Source organism: Zootoca vivipara, chromosome 16, assembly GCF_963506605.1.
Source record: "Zootoca vivipara chromosome 16, rZooViv1.1, whole genome shotgun sequence".
NCBI classification, from domain to species: Eukaryota; Metazoa; Chordata; class Lepidosauria; order Squamata; family Lacertidae; genus Zootoca; species Zootoca vivipara.
In genome coordinates this window covers 5982256-6008034 of record NC_083291.1, presented here as the reverse complement: position 1 = coordinate 6008034, position 25779 = coordinate 5982256, and the positions used below count along the sequence as shown (strand labels likewise).

General features: G+C 40.9%; 1 protein-coding gene across 2 annotated transcripts in view; it reads right to left on the bottom strand.

Moving 5' to 3' along the window:
* Positions 1-1059: 1059 nt before the first annotated feature.
* Positions 1060-25779, bottom strand: part of IFT74 (intraflagellar transport 74) — a 51446-nt gene continuing 26726 nt past the window's right edge. The window contains exons 9-20 of one of the 2 annotated variants that reach the window (XM_035097474.2): positions 23810-23948; positions 23308-23370; positions 22641-22784; positions 22229-22269; positions 21098-21177; positions 18566-18619; positions 17041-17138; positions 14970-15096; positions 8068-8231; positions 6168-6293; positions 4151-4211; positions 1060-3244 (exon numbers count right to left, since the gene is read on the bottom strand). In XM_035097474.2, the coding sequence (XP_034953365.1) occupies positions 3129-3244; positions 4151-4211; positions 6168-6293; positions 8068-8231; positions 14970-15096; positions 17041-17138; positions 18566-18619; positions 21098-21177; positions 22229-22269; positions 22641-22784; positions 23308-23370; positions 23810-23948 (1213 nt within the window). In that variant the 3' untranslated portion in view covers positions 1060-3128. The remainder of the gene's footprint in view (positions 3245-4150; positions 4212-6167; positions 6294-8067; positions 8232-14969; positions 15097-17040; positions 17139-18565; positions 18620-21097; positions 21178-22228; positions 22270-22640; positions 22785-23307; positions 23371-23809; positions 23949-25779) is intronic. The other variant, XM_035097473.2, reaches the window with a different exon arrangement.

Here is a 25779-nt window from a genome sequence, read left to right as displayed (position 1 = left end):
AGCTGAAGACGCACCTCCCCCCCCCTTCTGGCTTTCGACACTTGAAAGGTGTATTTTTAGGGCCCAACCAATTTCTGTACTTTTAAGTTGTTTAAAACTGTTCTTAATAATGTGTTTTGTTTTAACACATCCTGGGATCTTTGGATGAAGGTTAGGTAAGGTAAAGGACCCCTGGACAGTTAAGTCCAGTCAAATTCAACTATGAGGGTATGGCGTCCATTTCTGATTTCAGGCCAAGGGAGCCGGCGTTTGTCCAGACAGCTTTCTGGGTCATGTGGCCAGCAGGACTAAACTGCTTCTAGCACAACGGGACACCGTGATGGAAACCAGAGTACATGGAAATGCAGTTTACCTTCCTGCCGCACTGGTACCTCTTTATCTACTCGCACTGGTGTGCTTTTGAACTGCTAGGTTGGCAGGAGCTGGGACAGAGCAAGGGAGCTCACCCCGTCGCACGGATTCGAACTGCCAACCTTACGATCGGCAAGCCCAAGGGGCTCGGTGGTTGAGACCACAGCGAGGTAGGTAATAAATTGTATTACTGCTACTAATAATAAATGCAGCAAAGACTTGTTCCTATTTTGGGGTGGGATGCAATTGCATACCACCAAATTCAGCTTCTGCAATTCCAGCTGATTTGGTGCTTGGCGGCCACAAACCCACCTAATGCCCAGATTTTTTGTGATAAGGTGGGAAAAGGCACTGGAAAGCGGTCGAACATCAACTGATCAAAACAACATTGTCTAACCTCTTTGCAAACAAATCAGAACGAATGCTTAGTAAAGAGTTCCAGCTGGAAAAAAATCCCCGCACATCACCTTCTAAAGAGCACCTGTCAGATAAGACCATTAAGTCATCTAAAATTACTGAGTCCCATAGTGCCTTTTCTTGTCCTCTCCCAGCCGTTTGCTGCAGCAGTAGACACTGCTTTCATAAGCATTTGAGGTTGGCAACTTTGTTCTGGCAAAATAATAATACTAATAATAATTTATTATTTATACCCTGCCCCTCTGGCTGGGTTTCCCCAGCCACTCTGGGTGGCTTACAACAGAAAAATGAAATAAAATAATCTATTAAACATTAAAAGCCTCCCTAAACAGGGCTGCCTTCAGATGTCTTCTAAAAATCTGGTAGCTGTATTTTTCTTTGACATCTGATGGGATGGCGTTCCACAGGGTGGACGCCACCACCGAGAAGGCCCTCTGCCTGGTTCCCTGCAACTTGGCTTCTCGCAACAAGGAAAATGCCAGAAGGCCCTCGGCAATGGACCTCAGTGTCCGGGCAGAACGATGGGGGTGGAGACGCTCCTTCAGGTATACTGGACCGAGGCCATTTAGGGATTTAAAGGTCAGCACCAACACTTTGAACTGTGCTCGGAAATGTACTGGACAGGACGGGGGGCAGGGGGGGGGTTGACGACGACTGGAGGGCATTTTTTTTTCACCTCGTGGTGCAATGACTTTCAAAACAATCCAACACAATCCACTGCAGCCTAACAGGACGGCCCCTCTGGAATTTGTCACACACAACACAAATTTGTAAACTTGTCTATTTCTTGCTGCCCAGAGCTAAAATATATGAATTTTCACACATCCTTTTACATAAACGCGGTACTATACAGCAATATATGCAGACCAGGCGGAGGGGGGGGAATATTATGCAGATAACTACGGTATGTTCAAAATTGGGGTTTCTGGGCTACACTGACACAAAACCGCTTGTTTCTAGAGCCCCAGAACCTGTTGCTTTCGGAGGGAAGTTTTGAGGGAGGAAATTTACTGTCAGTCTTGAAGTAAGGAAAAGGTAAAGGAACCCCTGACCATTAGGTCCAGTCGTGACCGACTCTGGGGCTGTGGCGCTCATCTCGCTCTATTGGCCGAGGGAGCCGGCGTACAGCTTCCAGGTCATGTGGCCAGCATGACCTGGCGAACCAGAGCAGCGCATGGAAACGCCGTTTACCTTCCCGCTGTAGCGGTCCCCATTTATCTACTTGCACTTTGACGTGCTTTTGAACTGCTAGATTGGCAGGGATTCAAACCGCCGACCTTCTGATCGGCAAGCCCTAGGCTCTGTGGTTTAACCCACAGCGCCACCTGCATCCCTATAGGTTAATGAGTAAAGCTTCATGGGAAAAGAAAATAGGAACACAGAACTCTACAGGCAGGGTTTTGTTTATGGTGGAAGTCCTGCGAAGGACAGAACAAAAGCCGGTGAACTTTCCCATGCTATTTTGCAAAATCAGTGCCATGTCGTAAGGAGCCCATGAGAAGAGCAAAAGCGAATTTCATTCCTTATGTTTATTCAGTAGGTGGGTTCTTTCCATCGGTCATCAAAACGTGTTGTTTTAACGCAAAGGGATTTCAGTGGGCAAACCGAGCGGCTGAGGAAGATGCCTGTGGGGATATCAGACACCAACTTTACCTCAGCAAAAAAAAGGGGGGGAAAAGACTCTCACTGCAATAACTGAAAGCTCTCCCCAAAAGGAAGGAAGAGATATTAGTGGGAATTTCCCCTAGATAACAGATTCAGGCCTATACAAATCCTGTTGTGTCTTATCTAGAGATATTGTAATATGAAGGAAAGAAAACCCAGAATGCAACAGATTTATACCAAGTTGAGCAGGAAATTGGCTAATATATGCATGGTTTTGCTTTTTAATAGTGCTCTCACTCTGCTCAAGTTAGCCAAAAACCAATTTTCTTGAATTCTGAGGCATGAGAACTTGTATCCTATGGCATGTGAGCCCTATGAAATAATATTCTCTTGAAAATAATGCTGGATAATTCCCCCTTGAAGTTTTTAAAAATTATTTATTGTTACATATCTGATTTTATCCCTACAATTCAGCCCCCTCCCCTTATTAAAAATACTTAAGATGGATAGAATTATTTTCTTAACTTAGTAAGGCCAAAATGATGTAAATTACATTGTTTTCAATAAACCGTTGGCTGAGAATAGAGGACTAAATCCAGCGAAGTTAATTTTGAAGAAACAAATTCCTGGTTGTTGTTAACTAGCCAGAATGAAAAATGCACATAGATATTGCTGTTGTGTACTGGGGGAGTGTGTAGCACTATAAATAATTCTTCTCATTGGTCTGCGGACATGAGAAGGAAGAGTGCCTAAGCTCAGGTCCTGCTGCTCTGTAAAGCTTCAATGAGAGTTTTGTTATATTCTGCAATCTGCTTTGTCACATTCTTCATTATAGGCCGGTAATCACTTTCCTGGCTTTTCGTTGCTATAACTGATGATAAAAAAGATAAGGGAAATTCTCCAACAAGCATCAGAGGGTAGAATTCAATGTCACGCTAAAATAAACACAAGCATTATCTTGCCAGACAGAATGACCCCCCCTCATGACATTCTGGGGGTCCTTGCAACCCCCAAAGCAAAATTGGGGGGCGGCAGAAAGGGGGGAAACCCCATTGTGCAAGTGTAAGCCCTTGTGCATGATTTCAGCTTGTTAGGTGGATTGTGTCCTAAGTTATAGGTATTAAAATCTCCAGGTACAATAGTTCCTACCTGGAAAAACAGCTATTTTACTATACATTTGCACCATTCACACTGAGATTTTGCAGGATGTTACAGATGATTGTGAGTGAGAAAAGCAGTTTGGTCATCTGTGTGGGCTCTGAGTATACAGAAGGAAGGCAATTCCGCCCCCCTCCAATGATATCTCAGCAAACCAAACTGCTTTAAGGTTGTCAGCTGCCTCAGATAAACTATTACTTCTGTTTCAGTGTATCTGATGAAGTGTGAATGCACACGAAAGCTCATACCAAAATAAAAACTTAGTTGGTCTTTAAGGTGCTACTGAAGGAATTTTTTTATATTACGGAGGAGATACTCTTTCAGAATAAAATGCTGAGAATGGCATGATTCAGCAAATGTTAAGCAAGCCCAACTGATTTAAGAGATTTAAGCACCTGCTTATGTTCTTAATTAAAATCAATCAGAATTTTAAATGTCTAGCATATACTTGGTTTTGGAATAATGACTTATAGCTTAACCCTAACTCTACTTATTCAGAAGTATCACTTCAAATATCTGCACTCCTTTGGGTTACCTTTTTTGAGTAAAAGCAGTTAAAAAAAACTATTTACCATGATTATTTTCAGCATCTTCCCTCTCTCTTTTTTAAAAAGGATACATTCTTTCATGACAAAGTTGTTTTGTTCATGGTGTTGCCATTTTCTTTCCAAATTCGTAAGCTGCAATAACAAAATGAAAAAAGATAGCCACTTGCGTAACAACCTTAATTTAATTTTGTTTTATTTATTATTAAATGTATATTCTGCCCTTCTACCCAAACGATTCTACCAAGTGAATAAGATCAAGCACAATTCATACAATAGGCACAAATCTATACACAGCTATTTAGAAGTCCCACTATGTTCACTGGGGCTTACTCTCTAGTAAGTATGTCTATGTCGGTAGCCTTACTAAATCAGTCTCACTGATTTTCAGTAAGTTTGACATATGCTTAATCAGAGCTGTAGAGAAATTTCAAGAACTGATAAGGATTTCAGCAAAGCACATGCAGTTTGTAACTACACTGCATAAAAAAGACAGTTTGCAATCAATGTAAACAATGAGAATATCATCTTAATTACAGTGTGGAGACTATGATTTATGCAGGACACTGAACTTTGTGTTTCTTTTTGGTTAACAACTGTTTTCAGAATATGTAAGGCTTATCATGCAATGTATCTTGAAACTATATTGGGCTCTGAACTGCACAGAAGAAACTTCCTCATTTCCATAGCTAAATTTCCTGTCTGATGCCAAAAGCTATGATAAGAGCAGGACTGCGTTGAGAAGATTGTAAGACTGCAGGCTAAATGTTGGGACTCCGACAACACTTTAAGCATCAACAGGAAGGCAATATGGCTATTATATTGATGGCTGCTTCCTAACAATGCAATTTGCAGAGCATTGATTTGCTTGGCTGGTGCTACTGTTCAGAGTTTGTGCCATCAAGACATGCAAGCTATTTGCAATGAATATTTCAGAATAGCTCTGTGGAAGCTAACATTTAGTATGTGAGTGTAGTGCTATTTGGTACACCTTCCAAACCAGCAATTGCCCATCACAATTTCTGCTCAGAAAAAGAGCTCGATGCACTTTATTGAGCCTTTGATGGCTAGTAGATTTTGGGATACAATGCAACAGGTGACAAAGAAAAGCTTCAATACATTTTACAGGGTGACTTGTGTGCGACACTCAGCATAAATACAGCTGAGCCTTTCAAATTATCAAATTGTATCGTGAAATCCCATTTGGTTTCCACCGTTCCCTCTACTTTCCCGTCGTCAGTCTCTGAGTGTCTTCGTTTATGTAGCCAAAGTAGTTAACACTCATGTAAAAAAAGGGAATTATCAGCAGGATCAGAGGAAACCCAAGGTTTGCGAAAGTAGCTCTGGGAGGAAAAGCTGGTTGGAGGTGTTGGTGTTAGGGAAGAATGGGATGAAGTGGATGGAATCCTAAACAGGGAACATTTCACAGTGCAAAAAAGTTGTTGCAGGTCCCACTTGTTATATATTCTGCATCACTGACTCTCAACTGTTTGACCATGAATGTGCAAAAAACCCACAACTATCTGGGAGCTAAATATTCTTAATTCTGCCAAATTCAAAACTGATATGGAAGAGGGAGGGTTATATTTTCCCCTCATGTTACCCCTCTCCCCTCAATTTCCCCCAGCAAACCTGTCATTTTCACAACAATAAAATCTCAGGGACAAAAGCTCTATTCCATTAACAGAATGGCAGGAGTGAAAGAGCACAGAGCTCAGAGAATTATAGAAATATTAGACTTGCCTGAGATTTGGCATGGTTAGTACATATTCACATTCACACTTTTTTCTTCTGTATGGACTAGTTTCTACAAAATCATCTCAATTACTTTAATATTATTTTATGTATCTCCTGTAATATTAATATTATTGCTCTTTAGTTCATAACTGGAAGAGTTCTGTGTTTCTTTTTTCTCATTTAGTCCTGCCGCAAGCAGCATTTCTTGGAAAGAGATCTTATGTCTTTCAAGATTTTGAAGTTATTTAAAGAGGCTTAAAAAACAATTTATGTATGTATAGGCATATTATACAAAGCTTCAAAACTCCAAAAAGGTGGAGAAAAGGCAACACCAAAAGGCATTTTCAACTGTACCTGTGAATGTGTCTCGTTCTCCTGCAGCTGCAACTTCAAGCTTTCATATTCTCTATTCAGATGCTCCATAGTTTTCTTGAAAGCATTCCTGCGCTTTGTTAGTGTTTCTTTCTCTTCTTGCAGTTTCTTAAGAGTAAGGAAATAAAAAAAGGAACATTAAAAAGTACTCATCTTAAAAGTGCTCTAGCTTATTTCTAAAATTCAGAGAGGGGGGGGAAGCATTTATGCTTGAATCTAAGCATCCAGCACTCATTCCCATGAAAGCATATAATCATGTATATGACAGATGGCATGGAAAAAGTACGTGGCCGGTTCACGTGTGAAAGATGCATGGACTGATTTGTCTGACTGTGTTAGGTTGACTGTTTGCAAGCTGGCAAATCTTTCTGAAATGGAAAAATAGAAGTTATGTCTGAGAACACAAGGGCTTTCTATTTCTTTAGGAATGAAAACCCATGGCTCGTACATCACTGATAAGGAACCCTTTGGCCACCCAAAGTTCTTAGTTTACAACTCTTACCATTCCTGACTATTTGCCATGCTGGCTGAGGCTAATGGAAGTTGGTATCTAACATCAAGCACAGGTTCTCCATCCCTCTTTAATACACTTTCTTTTTCCCCGAACTGTGAAACATTTCCTCTTTCTGTGCACAATATTGTACTCTGGCTACTTTCTTATACCTTTCCCTTGAAAGCTTTTGTTCCAGACAATAGAAAGGCATGCAGATAATAAAGCACTTTCTGCAGATAATGAACAACTAAAATAAATGCTAATCCCAAGAACATATGTGAGCCCTGCTGGATCAGCCCAAAGGCCTATCTAGTCCAGCATTCTTTTTCTCACAGTAGCCAACCTCAAGCCGAGAGCAGCTCACAAGCAAGACATTAGCACAATAATACTCTTCTGCTTGTTTCCCCCAGCAACTGATACTCAGAGACGACATTAAGGCTGGGCAAACGATTCCCCGCCATATGGGAATTGCTTGCAGATGATCGCAGTGCCTGGAGACTGGCAGGTTGTGTAGCCACAGAAAGATCAGAGGAGGAATGACTGCTGGGAGGAATGCAGAGAGAATAAATGCCCTGGCGCACCTGTAGCAGCAAAACTGGATGCCCTCATCTGCCCCAGCTGCAGCAAAACATGTTTCTCCCATATTGGTCTCTACTGTAACAGCAGTACAACATTCCAACGGTTTGACCTTACCCCTGAAGGTGCTCTCTTCCACTGTCTCCTGAGGCAGAAGGATGCCAAATTAACTCAGGTGCCTCTGAATCTTTCTAGTTGCACAGGAAATGTTGCATGTTACTTATCTCAAGGTCTGTCCCATGGAAGAGGGAGCAAGCTTGTTTTCTCCTGCGCTGGAGAGTAGGACTCGAACCTGTGGCTCCAAGTTACAAGGGAGCTGTTTGACAGTGGAACGGTCTCCCTTGGGAGGTTGTGGATTCTCCTCAGTTTTGATGAGAAATGAGAAGCCACACAGGAGCTGCAGGTCCACACAGACAATCTTCCATGCAGATGTGGCAGGTAAAGCAGCTACCATGACTACCTGACTGGGGGATGGATCGTGTGAGTAGCCACAAACTGTTAACACCTTTGGGAAGCAGCTCCACCATGCCTCAGTGTACGAGTATGTAAAGGACACCAAGACAGAACATTTAACAAGATGCAGCTGGAATATTTCAATAACTCAGTCTCAAGCAAATATCTATCCAAGAGCTACAACCATATTAAGTGCTGTAACTAAATAATATGATCTTGGGGAGTTGAGATGGGTGTGTATGTATGTGTGTGTGGCTGAAATTGTGTTTTTGTTTTGTTTTTATGGGGTGGCATTCAATTTCGTTGTACAAGGACAATAAAGTATCTATCTATCATTAATGTGTTTTGATTGTTAACTACCTTTTTCTTTTCCTCTCCTGCTGTTTTCAGAGCTGGCAGATTGTTGTAAAGTTCCAGGTCTTTGGTCATTTGCTCTATTTTTTCTTTGAGAGAAGTCAGTTCATCAACCATCTTGCCTTCCAGCAGGCCCATTTTCTGGAGGTCCATCCGCAGACGTTGGCTATCTGAAACAGAAAGAGCCGAGAAGCATTACTGACATACAATGGAGATTAATTTCTAGCACAGAGAGAAGTGAATCGTGCATTTACTTATTCAAGGAGACAACTGACTCTTGCTTGCCTTGTTCACCTTGGCTTTAGTCCAGGAAAGCTCTTAAGTACATCCTTAAGTTTTACATACAAATATCCATTATGTGATGAAGTAGTGGTATCGCTAAGACTAGTGTTGACATATTTGCAACAAAAACTGGCAAAGAGAAATTAGCATTGTTGTTCTTAGCTTACATTTGTCCATAAAACTATGCTAAAGGATCCCGTTGCCCTCTTTAGTTTTAAATTACGAAAAGTGTTGTAAAGTCTCTAGGTGACCTACTCCTAAGGATCGTTTTGACTGGTACAGGACCCTCAACGGTTCTGTTAATAATTTGGTGTGGGGGTGAGCACATCAATAGTATCTTGAACCATGGACATGGTTAAGCTCAACATGCATATTTTTGTTTTACTGTCTATTAGCAGACTGAGGTCATGCTGACCCCCTCTGTATTTGAATCTACTTAATATCTGCAGTTTGGATGCCATATTTATTGCCCTTACGTTCAACTCTTAGATGGAGCTCCCAGAGGTTTTCTCACTCATGTTATAGATCACACTTGCCCAACCCTGAAAACTCATGACTGATCAAATGCTCCCAGAACATTAACTGGGTTCTTAAGTGTGGCCTCACGCTGAAGGCTGTTTACAAAGGGGCCTAGAGGCGTCGTCTGATGTGTCTAGGCTTGAAAAATTGTGTACATGTCATAAGGTTTTATGCACAGGCCTCTACGCACCTATGGTGCCTAATGTGCAGATATCAGGTGAGCATGCTGGAAAAGAGAGGTGCATGGCAGCATGATTCTAACCTCAACACCATGTGTTGGATTGAAAACTTGCAGAGAGAAGTAGTGGCAAGCAGTTCTTCTCCTTAAGAAATTTTTGCATAAGAGCTTAATCCAGATTTAAGGGGGGGAAATGGCCTAAGGAATTTCTTTAGGGACATTTGGTGCCTTTTATTAGGCATTGTGATTTTTGTTACCTGCCCTAAGCATTCAGGAAAAGCTGAACAAACAAAAATCACGGTCCCCTTTCATTTGAACTGCTTGTTACTGGCAATAGTGGCTATCGTGCTAAGTTGCTAGTACACTGCACTTAGTTTCTCCCTGGGGTGCCATCTCTTGCTCTTCAGGAAGTTGACTTCTTAGGTATAGCTCAGATATATTCGTGATAAACTAAAATCTGAGAGTGGCAGGGAATGATGAAAATGGATTAGAGGTTTTATTTTTAATGTTGTTTGAAAAATAGGCCCTGAAGTGGATAGTAAGATTTTAGAAACCAGGGGTATATGATGCCTGGCGTGCTCTGGTCCATGGGGTCACGAAGAGTTGGGACGCGACTAAACAACTAAACAACAACAACAAATGATTGGAATAGGGTTCTTTTTTATTTTTACTGGGTTTGTTTTTTTAAAAAAAATCAATTGTTTCCCCCACAAGGTATTTGAGTTGTTTAATACACGCTATCTCTTCAAAAGAGAATACAGCTTACAAGACGTAGATTAGCGTTCTCTTACCCCCAAATAGATTTGCTAGTACCTGATTCCCTAACTGCTTTGAACAGATTTATTGGAGTGTAATGAAGGCAGATGCAATATGCAAGAAACAAAGTGCAGTTTTAGGGAGGGAAACATGTGAACTTTTCTTATGAGCGAAGTAGCTCAAGAAATCATATTGATCCGGGAACTGTTAAGGGCAAATGGCTGTATACCCAGTGCTGTTATTTGCAGCTGTGCACTGACACACAGGAATCCATACAGAGAACACATGCGCAACCTCATCACTGGACGGTTTCTACTGGCTGTGTCACTGGGCCTGAGGGAGTGTTGTGGCATTGTCTTGCAAGCATAGCGATGCAAAGGCATGTGCTGCATTCTTTCATTGTCTTGAGTGCCCTGGCTCCCTCCATGTGTGTGTATGCATGTTGATACTGTCATCGGAACTGGTAGGAGTACAGTCGTACCTTGGTTCTCAAATGGAATCCATTTCGGAAGTCCATTCAACTTCTGAAACATTCAAAAACCAATGCGACGCTTCCAATTGGCTGCAGGAGCTTCCTGCACTCAAGCAGAAGCCACATTGGATGTTTGGCGTCCGAAAAATGTTCAAAAACCGGAACATGTACTTCCGGGTTTTTGGCGTTTGGGAGCCAAAACGTACCACTACCAAGGCGTTTGAGTATTGTAGCAAATAAGTTGTATTTTCTTTGGGTGGTATTCAGCTAATTTTTAAAGGTTTGCTGCTAAGTGAACTTTTTCTTTTCATCAGAGTAATAATAATAATAATAATAATAATAATAATAATAATAATATTTTTTATTTGTACCCTGCCCATCTGACTGGGTTGCCCCAGCCACTCTGGATGGCTCTACATTTTCAAGCTGTAAGAACTCTGCTGGATCAGACCAAAGGCCCATACTGTTCTCACGCTGGCCAACCAAATGCCTATTAGAAGCCACCCAGCAGGGCCCGAGTCCTGCAACATCACTCTCCCACTTGTGATTCCCAGAAACTCTTATTCAAAGGCATTACTGCCTCTGATAGGGGACGGCAAACCTAGCAATCATTGCTATTAGACACTGACAGCCTTGACCTCCGTGAATCTGTTTAATCCTTCTTTAAAGCCTTCCAAGTTGGTGGCAGCAGCTACAACTTATTGGAGCAAATTTAACTATGCACAGTGAAGAACCACCTCCTTGCTTGCTTTGAAGTTTCCAACATTCAGCTTCAATGGATGGCCACAAATTCTGTGAGAGGGGGAAGAAAGCTTCTCTCTTCCCACACCATCCATAATCCTATACACCTCTATAATATCCCCCCTTACTTTCCCTTTTCCTAAACTGGGAAGTCCCAAATGACTGAGGGAGAGGCTTTATAGGGATTGTCGTGGGCCAGGAGTCAGCTTTGCCTGCTGAACAGCAGGCTGAAGGAGGAGAAGGTGAAATGACTCCACACACACTTGTTCAGCCTTCAAGGTCACAGAGCAGAAGGCACGGATGAGAACCAGCTTGCTCCAGGCTTCTTAAACAGGGCTCTCAGCAGCAGTACACCTGAAGGAGCACCCCATTGTTCTGCCCGAATGCTGAGGTCAAGCTCCGAGGGTCTTCTGGCTACAGGGAACCAGTGAGGTTACAGGGAACCAGGCAGAGGGACTTCTCGGTAGTGGCACCCACCCTGTGGAATGCCCTCACATCAGATCTCAAAGAAATAAACAACTATCTGACATTTAGAAGACAGCCCTGTTTAGGGAAGTTTTTAATGACTGAAGTTTTAATGTATTTTTAAACTTTTGTTGGAAGCTGCCCAGAGTGGCTGGGGAAACCCAGCCAGATGGGTGGAGTATGTATGTATGTATGTATGTATGTATGTATGTATGTATGTATGTAAAGGTAAAGGGACCCCTGACCATTAGGTCCAGTCATGACCGACTCTGGGGTTGCGCGCTCATCTCGCATTATTGGCCGTGGGAGCCGGCGTATAGCTTCCAGGCCATGTGGCCAGCATGACAAAGCCACTTCTGGTGAACCAGAGCAGCACATGGAAACGCCGTTTACCTTCCCGCTGTAGCGGTTCCTATTTATCTACTTGCATTTTGACGTGCTTTCGAACTGCTAGGTTGGCAGGAGCTGGGACCAAGCAACGGGAGCTCATCCCGTCACAGGGATTCGAACCGCCGACCTTCTGATCAGCAAGCCCTAGGCTCAGTGGTTTAACCACAGCACCACCTGGGTCCCACATGTATGTATGTATATATAAATAAATTGTTGATGTTGTCGCCAGATGCTGGAAATAATGCCTGTGGTTCCCGGCCCTACCTTACTGCTTCTAGTGCTCCATCTTGACCCTTGGGCTCTGTGATCGATCATCTGGATTTCCTAACATCTGGACTGTCTGACTTTTTATGTGGATTCTGATCTCAGGTAAGTGTTCCTCAGAGAATCGTAGCCTCTGCTTGCTCGGCAAAGGGACTCAGATGGGGCTACAACAGGGATGTATAGTTCAGTGGCAGAGCCTATGCTTTACACGAACAAGGTCTCTGGTGCTTCCACTTCTAAGGGTCTTAGGCAGGAGGGTCTAACATACCCTCTGGGCAGTATTGGGTGGGCAGACTGAGAGTACAGGACAGTTTCATAGGTCTTTGTGCAAGCTTATATGCCTCAAATGGCACTGGCATGCATTTAAAACATGATCTGCTTTCTACGGAAGGAGGAGCTGTAGAAGGGATGGGTTGTGGCTCACTGGTGAAGCACATACACTGAATGCAGGTGTTGGGTTCAGTCCCTAGCATTCCAGGCAGGGCTCAAAAAAATTCCTTCCTGAACCCCTGATGAAACATTGTCACTTAGAGCAGACAGTACTGAGCTAGATGGAACAATGGCCTGACTTGCTGTAGGTGGCTTCCCCTGTAAAATAATCTGGAGAAAGTAAGGGATTTTCTTAAATCCAACTGCCATCCTACAGTGAAAAAAAAAAGGAAAGGGAAAAAGGAAAGAAAAAAAAATAACAACCCTTCTCTCTGGGAAGAGACAGGAAGAGGATGCAGTCCAGTTCCTTCTGATATGCCACTAAGTCGGACTTCAGCAAGCAAATGTGTACACAGTAGCAAATTCTGAGACAAAACTGCTTTGTGCTTTGACCCAGGGAAATGTTACTGGGAAATGCTGCCATCAGCAAATGTGTTTACTTGCAGGAGTTTCCTTTGGGGAGGGAAGGAGAAGGCTCTGTGCAATGATCTTTATACAAAGAGTGAGGTTGTGGCCCCGAGGTGCATTGCTACAGCATTATATGGGTCCACAAGGCTCTTTTGCACGGAGCACAGAATCAAATTAGAATTCAGGATCCCAACTTCCTTTATGTTAAAGAAGAATAAAGCAAATTGCCAGGCCTCATAGGTGGAGAAACATATAATAATAATAATAATAATAATAATAATAATAATAATATTTTTTTATTTATACCCTGGCCTTCCTCGTTTAAAAACTGGGCTCAGGGTGGCTAACAGCAAATATAAAACATTGATTAAAATTACAGGTAGGTAGCCGTGTTGGTCTGAGTCGAAGCAAAATAAAAAAATTCCTTCAGTAGCACCTTAAAGACCAACTAAGTTTTTATTTTGGTATGAGCTTTCGTGTGCATGCACACCTCTTCAGATAGTGTATCTGAAGAGGTATCTGAAGAAGTGTGCATGCACACGAAAGCTCATACCAAAATAAAAACTTAGTTGGTCTTTAAGGTGCTACTGAAGGAATTTTTTTATATTGATTAAAATGCGACTTAAAAACAGCATAAAATACAACATAAAATGCAGCATCAATACCAATAACATTAAAAAATTCAGGGGTCATTTTGGGGGAACCCCCCCCCAAATCAGTAGACATCAAATGATCACCAGTGCTAACTGGCCAAGTTGGTCCTACCAGGGCCAGCAAGGAGACCAGGGAAGAATTCAAATGTGGGGTCCCAGAAAGGGTTTCTTCATAGAAAAGGGAAGAGAAAAGGGAATAGAGGATCAGGCTAATTCAAATTGAAGGCCAGGCGGGATCAAGTCCTCCAGGGCCCTAGTCTTGTGGGACAGAGCATTCCACCAGGTCGGAGCCATCACTGAAAAAGCCCTGGCCCTGGTGGAGGGTAGTTTGGCTTCCTTAGGGCCCAGGACCTTTAAGCTATTATTATTATATAAACAATAGTTTAGCAAGAATTACCCTTGAACTGGAATATATCTAAAAGGATATATTCGACATAGTGCTAAGCAGATAGTTCTATCAGCAAGAACAAATCAGTTTGGATAGTATCTGGACTCTTGGGTGCATCAAGTGAAGTTTGTCTCCTAAAGTAGCTGGGTATTTTAATATAAATCATACACTAATATGAGCACATGCATATGACACAGATCATGTATCTCATAAAATTCTTTTTTTAAAAAAAAGACAAGAAAATTTGCTGATCATCCCTCATAAAGTATTACAAGATTTTTACTGGCTTTAAACTGAGTTTGGAAACAAAGTACCATTGCTGGTTTAAGCCTAGGGCCATGTTTTCTATAAAAGTGTCTTCTTCAAAGTAGAATTGGAAGAATTGTAGCTGTGATAGAACACACATCCTGCATGCTAAATGTCCCAAAGTTCAATCCCAAGCATCCCTAGGCTTGGAAAGATTCGTGTCTTAAACCCTGCAGAGCCCAGGCTGGTCAGCATCATACTGAAGTAGCTGGACCAAAGGTCAGACTAGATTTAAATCAGTTTACTAAAATCCTAACCTTACTGTCAATTAATATAATCTCTACCAGCCATTCTCTGGGCAGTACTGCTTTCTGAAGTCAGGCAGCTAGCTCTTTGATAAAGGGTATTTTCTGTAGGGACATGCAAAGAATCCTCTCCCCAGAGCTTGCCTGGGACCAACTCCATTATCCTTTAGGTACAAGACAACATATGTCTTGTTCATATGGACTTTTATTGGTATTCAAGCTATTTCAATAACTTTTATCTGCTAGTTTTCTATTATCTCTTTATCTGCTGATATGATGTTTTAGTTTGTGCAGTGAATTTTACTTTTGGGGTTTTTATTCTTGTAAGCTGCATTAAGGCCATTTTCTTTTTGCACTAGAAGATGGGAGAGAAATTTGTAAATAAATACAATGTACACTTCGCTTGCCATACCTGTTCCCAGGTTTTTCGCAGTACTCTGTGATTTCTGCATTTCACTTGACTTGAAAGTGAGATCTTCCTGCATGATTTTCAGCTCTTGGTTTGTTACAGAAGATATCTGCTTCATGCGATTTACGTTCTGCGTGATTTAAGAAGAGTAGTGGAAGATGACACACCCCAAATGAACTGCTACAACTGGTAGCTTAACCATGAATCAGCTACAGCAAATCCCTTTAGGAAAAACGTTTTAGCTGTTTGGAGTTCATATATAAAAAATGTGATTGCTGCAGTTTTACAGACCATTGTATTGTCTCACCTACGACTGGGGAAACAGGGCCAAGGGTGAACAAAAGGTGAGAGGCCTGTGCAATTTGGGGAAGTTCAAGTGAGGATAGTCTTTGCTCCCAGTAAATGTCCCCCCCCCTCCCCCACGTTATGGAATACCTTGCATTTCAAAGCTTATATCCTACGGGCAACTCAACTCCAAATTGTGAATGTGACAATCAGATCCTGGTTTTATAAGCAGGAGCCAGCAATGTAAATTAAGTTGCTTTTACTGTAGCATGCAGTATTTAAAAAGTGAAAATGCTTGTTCCTCCATGAAGCAGCCTTGAGTGACAAAAGCCGAACGAATGAAAGTTGCACATAAAAGCCATTACAATGACATTTTCTTGGGGGGAAAAGGCAACAGAACAATGAACATATCCAAATGAGAACCAAGCTTAGTTAACATAGCCAAAGGTGTAACAATGTTAAAATAGTAATTTTATCGACTTAAATTTTCTGACTTTGGGGGGGGGATTTGATACACTAGGCAAAATAAGAACATATGAGGTTACATAAACAGGGAGTGATTCCAGGTGCAGTTTGTACTTTAAGCTAGAAAGAGCATAAATAACTACGTCTGCCTAGTTTTAGTGCCATATGTGATGGAGGTAAACTATGAAATGTTTTGCTTCTTCTCGTGGCTATAAAAGGTTAGTGCCATTAAAGACTGAGGTGTCGGCAGAAGAAACTAGGGTGGTTCTGTTTGTGGAGGAGGGTGGAGTTTGCAGGAAGAAAAAGATGCAATAATGGCTCTCCCTAAATTGTGATCCAAAACAAAACAAAACAGGAGCCAGCCTTGGGAACCAAACCCCTCTTCACCCTGAAGCAGATTCCCCCCCCCCCAATGCTATACCAAGTTAAGTGACATGCTGGTATCAATGTTAACCAAAGTTATGGTTAAGCAGGATTCTCTTAACTAGGATCCAAAGCAATGATTTCAAATGGGTTTCAGATTCTGAAATGTCTACAGAAGGGAAAGTCTGAAATGAGGTTAGGGAGCATACATCTCCACAGCTGACTATTCACTTGTTAACTGCAGTTAACAGGAAGTCTGTGGTATCTCTGCACTGGCCCCAAGAATAAGAGGGGTCAGGGAGGTAGTATGCTACAGTCTCAGTCTCTCTCTCTCTCTCTCTCTACCCCCTCTCTCACATGTTAATGCCATACTTGTAAACTTTTTATATGTCAAGCAACCCCCGTAAGCTATAGCTTGATATGCTTTCTGAAGAATAAAAGCAACTAATTAAATTATCACCAAACAATTTGATTATCTGGAAAGTACTAATAAGTGTGGTTGGTATCATCTTTATTCTAAGGAATAAATGTGTGTTCTTATGAAAAAGGGATTAAAAATGTTGTCCTAGCCACATTTACATGGCAGTAAAAGCCTAGTGAATTCTACAAAAAGAAAAAGAAAAACACCATCAGGCTCCACACACCAACCCAGAATTTTTTTCTCATTGATCCTCTTTTCCTTTGAAAATAGGCTTACCTGTAAGGAAGATTATCCTTTGGTATCACTGCAAAGATGGCAAATAGTAAGTGATTTAATGCTCTTGGATTGACATGATGTACTTTTTGGGCAAGTGTTCCCAGTGAAATGCCTAAAATAAGTTGGTTATTTGTTATTTCGCTTGGTTCTAGTTTGCTTTCATTTGGATTTGTTTACATAAAAATCAATAAAAGTAAAATGAAAATCACAGCAGAGTCAACGGAACTTACTTCCAAGCTTATGATTGGAGCCAAAGCCACTCACCCTGCTTGAATGCTCTAAAATTGCCACAATACTGGCCTCTATCTGTGTTTTCCGTTCTAGTTCCTGGTTCCTTGCCTCTTCAAAAGATTCAAGAAAGTCTAAAGATTGAAAAACAAGATAAGGGAGGCTGCTGTTTATAAAAGGAAGAGCAGAAAAGTCCTAAAATGTGACTTATAGCTATAAGGATTCTGAATTTAAAAGCAATTATATATAAAAACAAACATCTTAAAGCAATTTAAATGGAACTTTACCAAGAAATTTTTTATGTGTAAGGAATATCTAGAATGTGAGCTGGTTTTTGCAGCCTTTTATTCACCTTTTAATATGTATGTAGTGATCAAGCAATGACAGGATAGTAAAAGCTCACATGAAGAGCCACATAAAAAGCTGCCCTCTTATTCTCTTCTATGTACTGTATTAGAAAATGTTTTAAGCTTGCAAAGAAGTACTCTTGTGGGACATCAAGGCTGCCAGCTTGGACCTCCTCCAACCTTGTCACTGCCCTGGCTCCAGTGAGCTGAAGCAGTGCTGATGCCAGGAGGACAATGCTGTGCCCCGGAGGAACTGCAGGGGTCCCAATGTCACAAGGTCAGTGCTGCTGCTCTGCCCATCCCTCTCTTGTGCCACTGTGGAAGCGCTCCATTAGAGCCCGGCAGAACTCTAAGGCTGTGTGCCATTAACATTATGCATAGTTTACTTCCGGTGCATATATGTCACCCTTGCAGTAGTAAAACTTTCCAATGTGGAGAAGGCGGCTGTGTGGGTGCAATGGACATTTGTCCAAAGAGCTGCTCTGACAGAGGAGAATAGGGATTTCCGGCATCTGCGCAGACATGTTTTCTGGTGTTGCGGAAGTGAGTCCCCGCACCGCGCTGGTTTAGCCCAGCGAGCAGGAACTCGGCAAGCGGGTGGCTCAGTTTTGGGGGCAACTTGTGGGCCAGTTAAACGACCCCGTGGGCCGCTAGTGGCCCATGGGCCTTAGGTTGCCGACCCCTGCTCTGACTCATGCATGCGGAAGGCAGCTTTTAAGTCAACTGAGCACTGTAAAGATGCGCAAAATGCCTTCCTTGTCTAGTTCTCCTTTGAGGATAGTCTCCTGACAAAAGCACAATCTACAGATGCATCTTTACACAAAAGCAGCTTACGAAGGGCACATGGAACTTAAAAACTGCTGTTATTTGATCGTCATAATCTTTTTCATGTGTCTATACAGCATTTTTTGGCACATCCGGACATATTTTATTTTCAATTTTCAACAAATAATTGTGCTGTGAAAAACATTGAATGCAGCCTACAAACCAAGATGAATTTCTTGACTGATGATTTGAATGCCTGAAATAGCAATCAACTATTGCTCTATATACTGCTGCAAAGCCAGTGGCTATGTGGGGATATGCCTTTGGTTAAGGTTGCTAAGAACAGCGCTCATGCCAGGGGACCAAAAGCTATTAATGCAGATGAAATGTGCATTAAGAGATGCCTTCATTTTGACAGTGCATGTCAACATACATTCAAAACTACTTACTGTCCATGCTTTCTTCTCTTTTCTTCAACTCCTTGTATTTCAGATTTTTCTCACCTATAAAAATGCCATTTTAAAATTAAACAGTTAACAATTTAAGACTGCAATCTTCTCATTTACTTGGAGATAAACCCTACTGACCTCAGCGGAACTCACAGCACAAGCTGTCTCTGCTAGATTTTCCCCATTTCTCCCTTTTACTACAACCTCTCATATCACATCCTAAAAGGCACAGGGGCTGCAGTGAGTAGGTGGTATGGGAAAGATCCTTAGTGCAAGCATTCAACTAGTACTGCATGCGATCAATTCCTATACCTTTTGTTCCTTGACCTGTTTCAATAAATATTGTTCATTTAGGAGCTGACCAAAATCCATGTATGGAAATCTGATTTAAAGCAAATATTCAGTGCTTGAGATGTTTTTTTTTTTTGGGGGGGGGTACCTTGTACACCTCGTTTGTGTTTTAATATGGTTTACCATTTCTGATCATTGTTACCCACACTGACAATAAGGAATAGAGAAGTTTCAGTCTTTAAAATATAAAAAAATATTCCAGTAGATGTCTGTGTTTCATAAGCAAAAAAATTGAAAGGATAAGCTAAATATAGATACATTTAGAGTCAAGAATTCCAACATCTTCTTTCCTCTCCAATAGTATTGTACTGACATCCCTTCAGCTTTCCTTCATATCTTACTTATACAAATTATAACCATATGCAACTGGCCACAAGGGACCATGATTTTCCTTGAACTTCCTTGCAGCTGTGAGCCTGTTCCTGGCTGACTCTCCCTTTCATGATACAGGAAAACTTACCAGAAGTGCCATGAAAAAGTCTAGCCCACATTTCAGAGGACCATGAATATATTCCTGGACTAATTTTTAAAAATCTGGAGAATATTTCTACTGCTTTGTTTTATTACTCTTGCCACAAGAAACAAAACAGTCTAAAGGCAGAGAGTGCTGTTTTTGCTAAGCTATCACTAAAGCAATCTATTGCTTACCGTCTATAGTCATCCAAACGATACAAGAAAATAATGCAAAAGCAATATGCGAAGAAAAAAAAAAGGATAAAAGCAGAATGATGAAATTGTTACTATTATTTGAAAACGAAGAGAACAAATTAAGCAGTGATGAGAGTACAAGAAAGAACAATACTATTTAAGTTCCTTAACAGAGTAGTGATTAGCAGGAACTAGGAATAAGCCCCTTTGGATATATTCAGGCTGCATTAACAATTCTCTACATCTCAAATAATTTTTCTCATGAACTTATACATGATACCAGGGCTCAATGATATATACTCAGAGAAGTATACATACACATTCTGCAAACGGTCTTACATTATGTTTTCATATTTTGCTGGAAGCTGCCCAGAGTAGATGGGGAAACCCAGCCAGATGGGTGGAGAATAATAATAATAATAATAATAATAATAATAATAATAATAGTATTAATAATAACCAATAAACCTTGCATTCTGTAGTGAAAACACTAACCCCGTCTATTCCAACAGGATACTGCTGTTCTTACTGAAGTCTGGACTGTTGCTTATATATGAGATGGTAGCAGGCCAGAGTGAAGCCTGCAACAGTCCAGCCTGCTCCCATATGCCCTGCCCCACAGGCTCAGTTGGATTGGCCAAAGTCAAATGGCAGTGACGAGGTGGGAACTCCCATGGTGCCTAGGGGCTGGCCAGGGGATTTTCTAACAGCCGGCAACCTGGTGGCTGCTGCTCTGGCAGTTGTGGAGCCGATGGCAACAGGCCACAACTGCCGCCCACCCCAGACTGGGTAAGCAGCCATTCTTGGAAAGACTACTATGCAAAATAAGCAAATATGTGCATGCTTGTTCCATTTGCAAAACTGATTTGTATCACAGAATTTGGGCTGGACTTAGTAAAGGAACTGGCCTATTCTGGTATAGAGTACACATTGCCCTGAAAAGGAGAAACTTCATCATGTTATCTTCACTCACTATTCTCACCCCGAGGTCCTTCAAAACAACAGCAGATTTTTGTGCGCACGGATCTTCAGCACCCTCAATCCAGAGATCATAAATAAGTGGGAAAATCACAAATTCACTTCTGAATCAGATCTACTACATGGAAGAAAAACTAAACAAGATGGCATCTACATTTTGGAACTCCCTGCCTTTTGATATCAGACAGACACCTTCATTGTACCCTTTTCGATGCCTGCTAAAAACATTTTTGTTCAGACAAGCTTACCCAGATACCTAGAATGTTGATGTGCTTTTAGTTTATTGCTGGTTTAAATTTTCTGAATGTTTTAACTGCTTTGACTAATATTGTTATTGTTTTATTCTTTTTGATTTGAGGGCTTTTTTAAACTATCAAACAGTATATATATTTTTTTTATGAAATAAAGTTTATTTAGAGTAGACCTATTGAAAATAATAGATCTAACTTATTCATGTCCATTCATTTCAATCGACCTGTTCTGAGTAAAACTTAGTTGAATACCCTCCTTAATAATGTTTTCAAAAACCAGGTTAATAGGTCCTGTCTATTTTACCTTGCTGCTCCTCTAAATCCATGTCAAGCTGCCGTATTCCTTCGTTAAGTTGGTTGATTTTTTCTTTTATGTCTGTCAGCCTAAAACCATGCAAAAAATAAATGATGAAAACTGGAAAAGTACAGCATTTAGCAGGCATTTTCTGGAAGGGAAATAGCAAGGTGAGTGAAATTAACAAATGTAAAACACCAACATCTTTTAGCTTCTTTCCCTAACATCTTTTAGGTTCTTAGCATTCCAGCAGTGAATCTATGAATTTAACTTTAAACAGAAACTTGATTATCGCAAAGGAGCGATCTCGCCTTGTTTAACTTAACAAATGGGTCCACCTGCTGGTTAATGAGCATTATAATAATGACTTGGATTGCAAGCCTATACTAATTCACCTACTGGGAGTAAGTCTCACTGAAATCACTGGGGCAGACATATATAGGATTTCACTGTTTGCTATAATAGAAGAATGCACAATTGTTTTAGTTGTACTGTTCATTAAAGCCAGGCACCCCCAAACTCAGCCCTCCAGATGTTTTGGGACTACAACTCCCATCATCCCTAGCTAACAGGACCAGTAGTCAGGGATGGTGGGAATTGTAGTCCCAAAACATCTGGAGGGCCGAGTTTGGGGATGCCTGATTAAAGCCATCTTTAGCATTATGAACAAGGGACAGAAAACACATGAAGGGGATGAGTATACGAGGTCTACTTCTCTTTTATGCCTGCAGAGGTTTACTGCATGTTTAAGAACCCTGGAAATCTTCCACCTTGCCTAAGCTCCTTTCCACCAAAATTCCCTTGGAATGAGGTAAATTGCCACGAGATGAACATGTAGATATGGGGAGAAACTTGGTTGAGTAAATGCAGCCTTTGGCTTTACATACTACTTTGCTTTCAGCACTTTAGTAACAGTTCAAGTCATCCCAAACAGATCACATTTCAGTTCAAAATACGTTGTAATTAGAAGTGTTTTGCGAGGCATTCAAAAAACACAAGGTCTGTTTCTTTATATAGCCTACAAGCGGCTGCAGTATACAAGTTGGTTATATCAGTTGAGCAGCTTTGCAGAAATAGATAATAGAGTTGCATTTATATTCAGAACCAGGATCTAAAAGAACAATATGGAACAACACTCACTGTCTCTCCATGCTTGCTATTTCTTGGTTGTCTTCCTTCACCTTTTTTTTTTTTAAAAAAAGAAGAAACATTCATTAAATAACAATGGAAAATCAAAGAGGGTTGGTCTCTCCAAAATTTTTCCTTTTTCTTTCTGTATATTTGGGTGTAATGTTTAATTTATTCTTTTCTCTGAAATTTTAAAAAAATGCAATAAATATTTTTTTTAAAAAATTACTCAGTTATGCTAAAAACGGAGACCACTTAATAATAATCAATGACGCCTGTCAGTTCTGTTTCGAGCGTCATTATCAATAGCTGGTGGTTTGGACAGAGGTGTTTACTTGACCTCCCAGTTATCACTTTTCAACTGCCCTTTGTAGGCAAAACAACATCTCTTCATTTCTGTCGGTCTGTTTAGCACTCTACATACCTGTTTTAGCAATCTCTCTCTCTCCTCCTGGGGAGATCCCATACTTTTGTCCTCTGCAATCATTTGATTCCGGTGTTCCTCAAGGCCATGAAGCTTTTCGTACAGTTGCAGAGCCTCCTGTTTAATCTGGGAGTGTGCTATTTCCTGAAGAGATAAACTTCATTACTAAAGTGATGAAATATTTTGTGAATAAAGTCATGTAAGTGATCTGTTAAGAATATTTGTACATCAACCAAAACTGCTCATGTGCTGAAACTGCCAGGTAACCATTTATTTATAGTTTGTTTATAAAGAAATATATATCCCTGAATATTGTTCGCAAAAAACCCCCATATAAATACAAACAATATTATTCAATAAAATGCCCTTTAAAACTTGATAAAAACAAAACTATACATCTTGGAAAAAACCGAGTAGAGAACTAAAAATCAAGAACCTACAATCACTGAGTAACAAAGCCCATGGCTTCTATTACAAGCATTAATTGATATCCAGTGTCCAGATAAATAAATAAATAGGCTATCATGGGATTTTGGCCATATTTTCTTAATGGTACACCAAAAACAAAAACAAAAAAACCCCAACAACTTATGCCAGATTTTGTTTTAAACACCCTCAAATTTCAATCATTTTGTAATTGAATAGAAGAATTTAATGTCATACATACAGCATCTAGAGATTGTTCTTTTATATTCACAGCATCCAGTTCTTGCTGTAAAGCACACAATTCCTACAAGAGTAAAATAAATTAGTATGCAGGTCCTGCTACTGGAATGTTCGTTACCTGAAATCTGTTACCTGAACACAATTAGTTATACCCAAGGTTTGCTAAACGAAAGACTGGTTCAGATACCCAAACAGCTGGAGTTTGTCCAGTTCCTTGTGTTTATCTTGGCGGTGGGCAGCCTTTTGGGCAGAAACCCAAAAGCAGGACTGGCGTGTTTGGTTAATGAAAGCTACCAGAGGCTACGTGCATAGAAAATGGAACCTTCCAAAAAATATGGGGAGATGACAGCTTAGTCAAGATCATGCTATCCTGCATAAAAACAGAACAGCTTCTGTGTTGGTTTGTTGGATTTCAGCTACAGAAGGAGTTCTTTTCCATTTATAAACTCTTTATCGATTGTGATGGGGCTCAACAAGATGTAGTTCAGACATGAAAGAGTCACCTGCAAGAGCTTTTCATTTGCCACTTTTGTCTCCATGTATTTAGCTTGATCCTCTTCAGACATATTTTTGACTATGTTTTCTGCCGCCTGCTTTTCCTGCTGGATGTCATCTTCCACAGCTTGAATGAGATTTTCTTTGCTGCATCACAAAAGCAAATATTTTGTAAATCTGTTTCATTTTTTTTTTTAAAAAAAAGGTTATTCAAATCTCTCATTTATACAGAAGTACTCAGCTTGCTCTACTAGCTTTTGGTTCTGACAGCTGCTAAAGACTCATAGAGAGAACACCATTTCCCTTTCTTCTAACCACTGCTGCCAACTGCCCATTTTCTCATCTGTTACTACCAGATGAGTACCAGAAACAAGGAAATTACTTCAACTCCCCTCTGCTGAAAAATTCCAGGGAGGAAAAGCAGAAGTACTTTCCTAAGGGAAAAAACTTTGATGGGACATATTTAGCTTGTAGTCTGACCAAAACCAAAGTGTCAGAGTTAAACTAAATGTGAATCGAATGCTTCCTTTGCTCTCTGCCCCACAAATAGATGGGAAGCTCAACCATCAATTAAAGATTTTGTTTGAGCCCAAATCAGAAGAGAACCATCACCACAACAAAGAACAGGTCACTGATTATATATATATATGGCATTTTAGACTAGTACACTCTCTGGTCCCAAATAGTCCAATTCACGTGACCAGTGAATGAATCAGCTACTAGCCACAGCAATAAAATAAAATAAAATGTACAGCACTGAAGATAGAGGTAAAAACTTAACTATAGAAAATACATTTTGGGGGTTTACATCAATAATCAAATAGCAGATCTTATTCCCCGCTAAAAATATTGCAATTTTTGCTGTCATCTGATCATATTGATCTGCTAAAAGAAAAGGACACAGTAGCAATGGTTGAGCAACTCGGCATGGACAATAATAGAGGGGTGTGACGACCCGGGTCCCACTCTACCTTACTATCACTGCGACACAGGAATCCAGAGGGGAAAACACCCACCCTCTTCTCCTGCCGCCTCAAAAATAAACCCCTTTTCCTAATGGGTTTCTAAGTAAGGAGAGCCTTCCAGCCTACGTGGCCTGGTACCTTAAGAAACTCTAGGCTGTCCCCCAGGAATAACCTCTTGCCTCCTGTAAAGGGTCTCCCTCAGTTGGATTCCCCCACTGTAGAAGTTTGCCCTAGGCACTCTGGCAACTTCTTGGCACCTCAGGTTACCCTTCTAAGCCTCCTCCGTGTAACTTCAGGACACAAACCACCACCTCCCTGCCTGAGGTGAGTTTGGCCCTCTCTTGAGTCACCACGGCTGTGAGTCCTGGTACCTCGCTGGAAAAATACAAACGGACCTCTTGTTGGCAAAAACAGAGATGAAGTTTTATTGTGTTAAAAACATAAGTGATTCTTTAACGTGTCATTTATTAATTAGCTTTGTTCCAGTTGTACAAAATAAACTCAGTCAAACATTTAACTTTAAGTTGTCCTAGCCTCTTAACTGTCTTCATACAAGCCACCACATAACACCACACCACACCTTCCTCCCTCTCCCTCCTAACTGACCAAACCGACACTCCCTCCTTTCAAACCGGGCACAGTCCCGCCCCCATCAGAGTTCTATGTCAGTCAGGCTAAAGGTGGGTTAACTCTTTGCCAGCCGGACAGAAATAAACATTTCAAAAGTGCTTCAATTTGTCACATATCTCCCCCACCACAAAGACATTGCGTCGGCTTGCTCTTAACTAACTAGAGCAATGCCAAAGCAATGGGCTTGGGGTTATAAATCCTTCAATGCATTCTATAACACTCATATTACAAAGTCAACTAAATTAACATCTCATAAACTTGTACACAAATAAACCATGTTTGACATGTGTTAGATTATAACGCCTAAGCACAACTGTTTTGCTAGGGTTACCACCGTTTCATATAATACTTTGCACCATTCTATACCTCTCAAAAATATACCT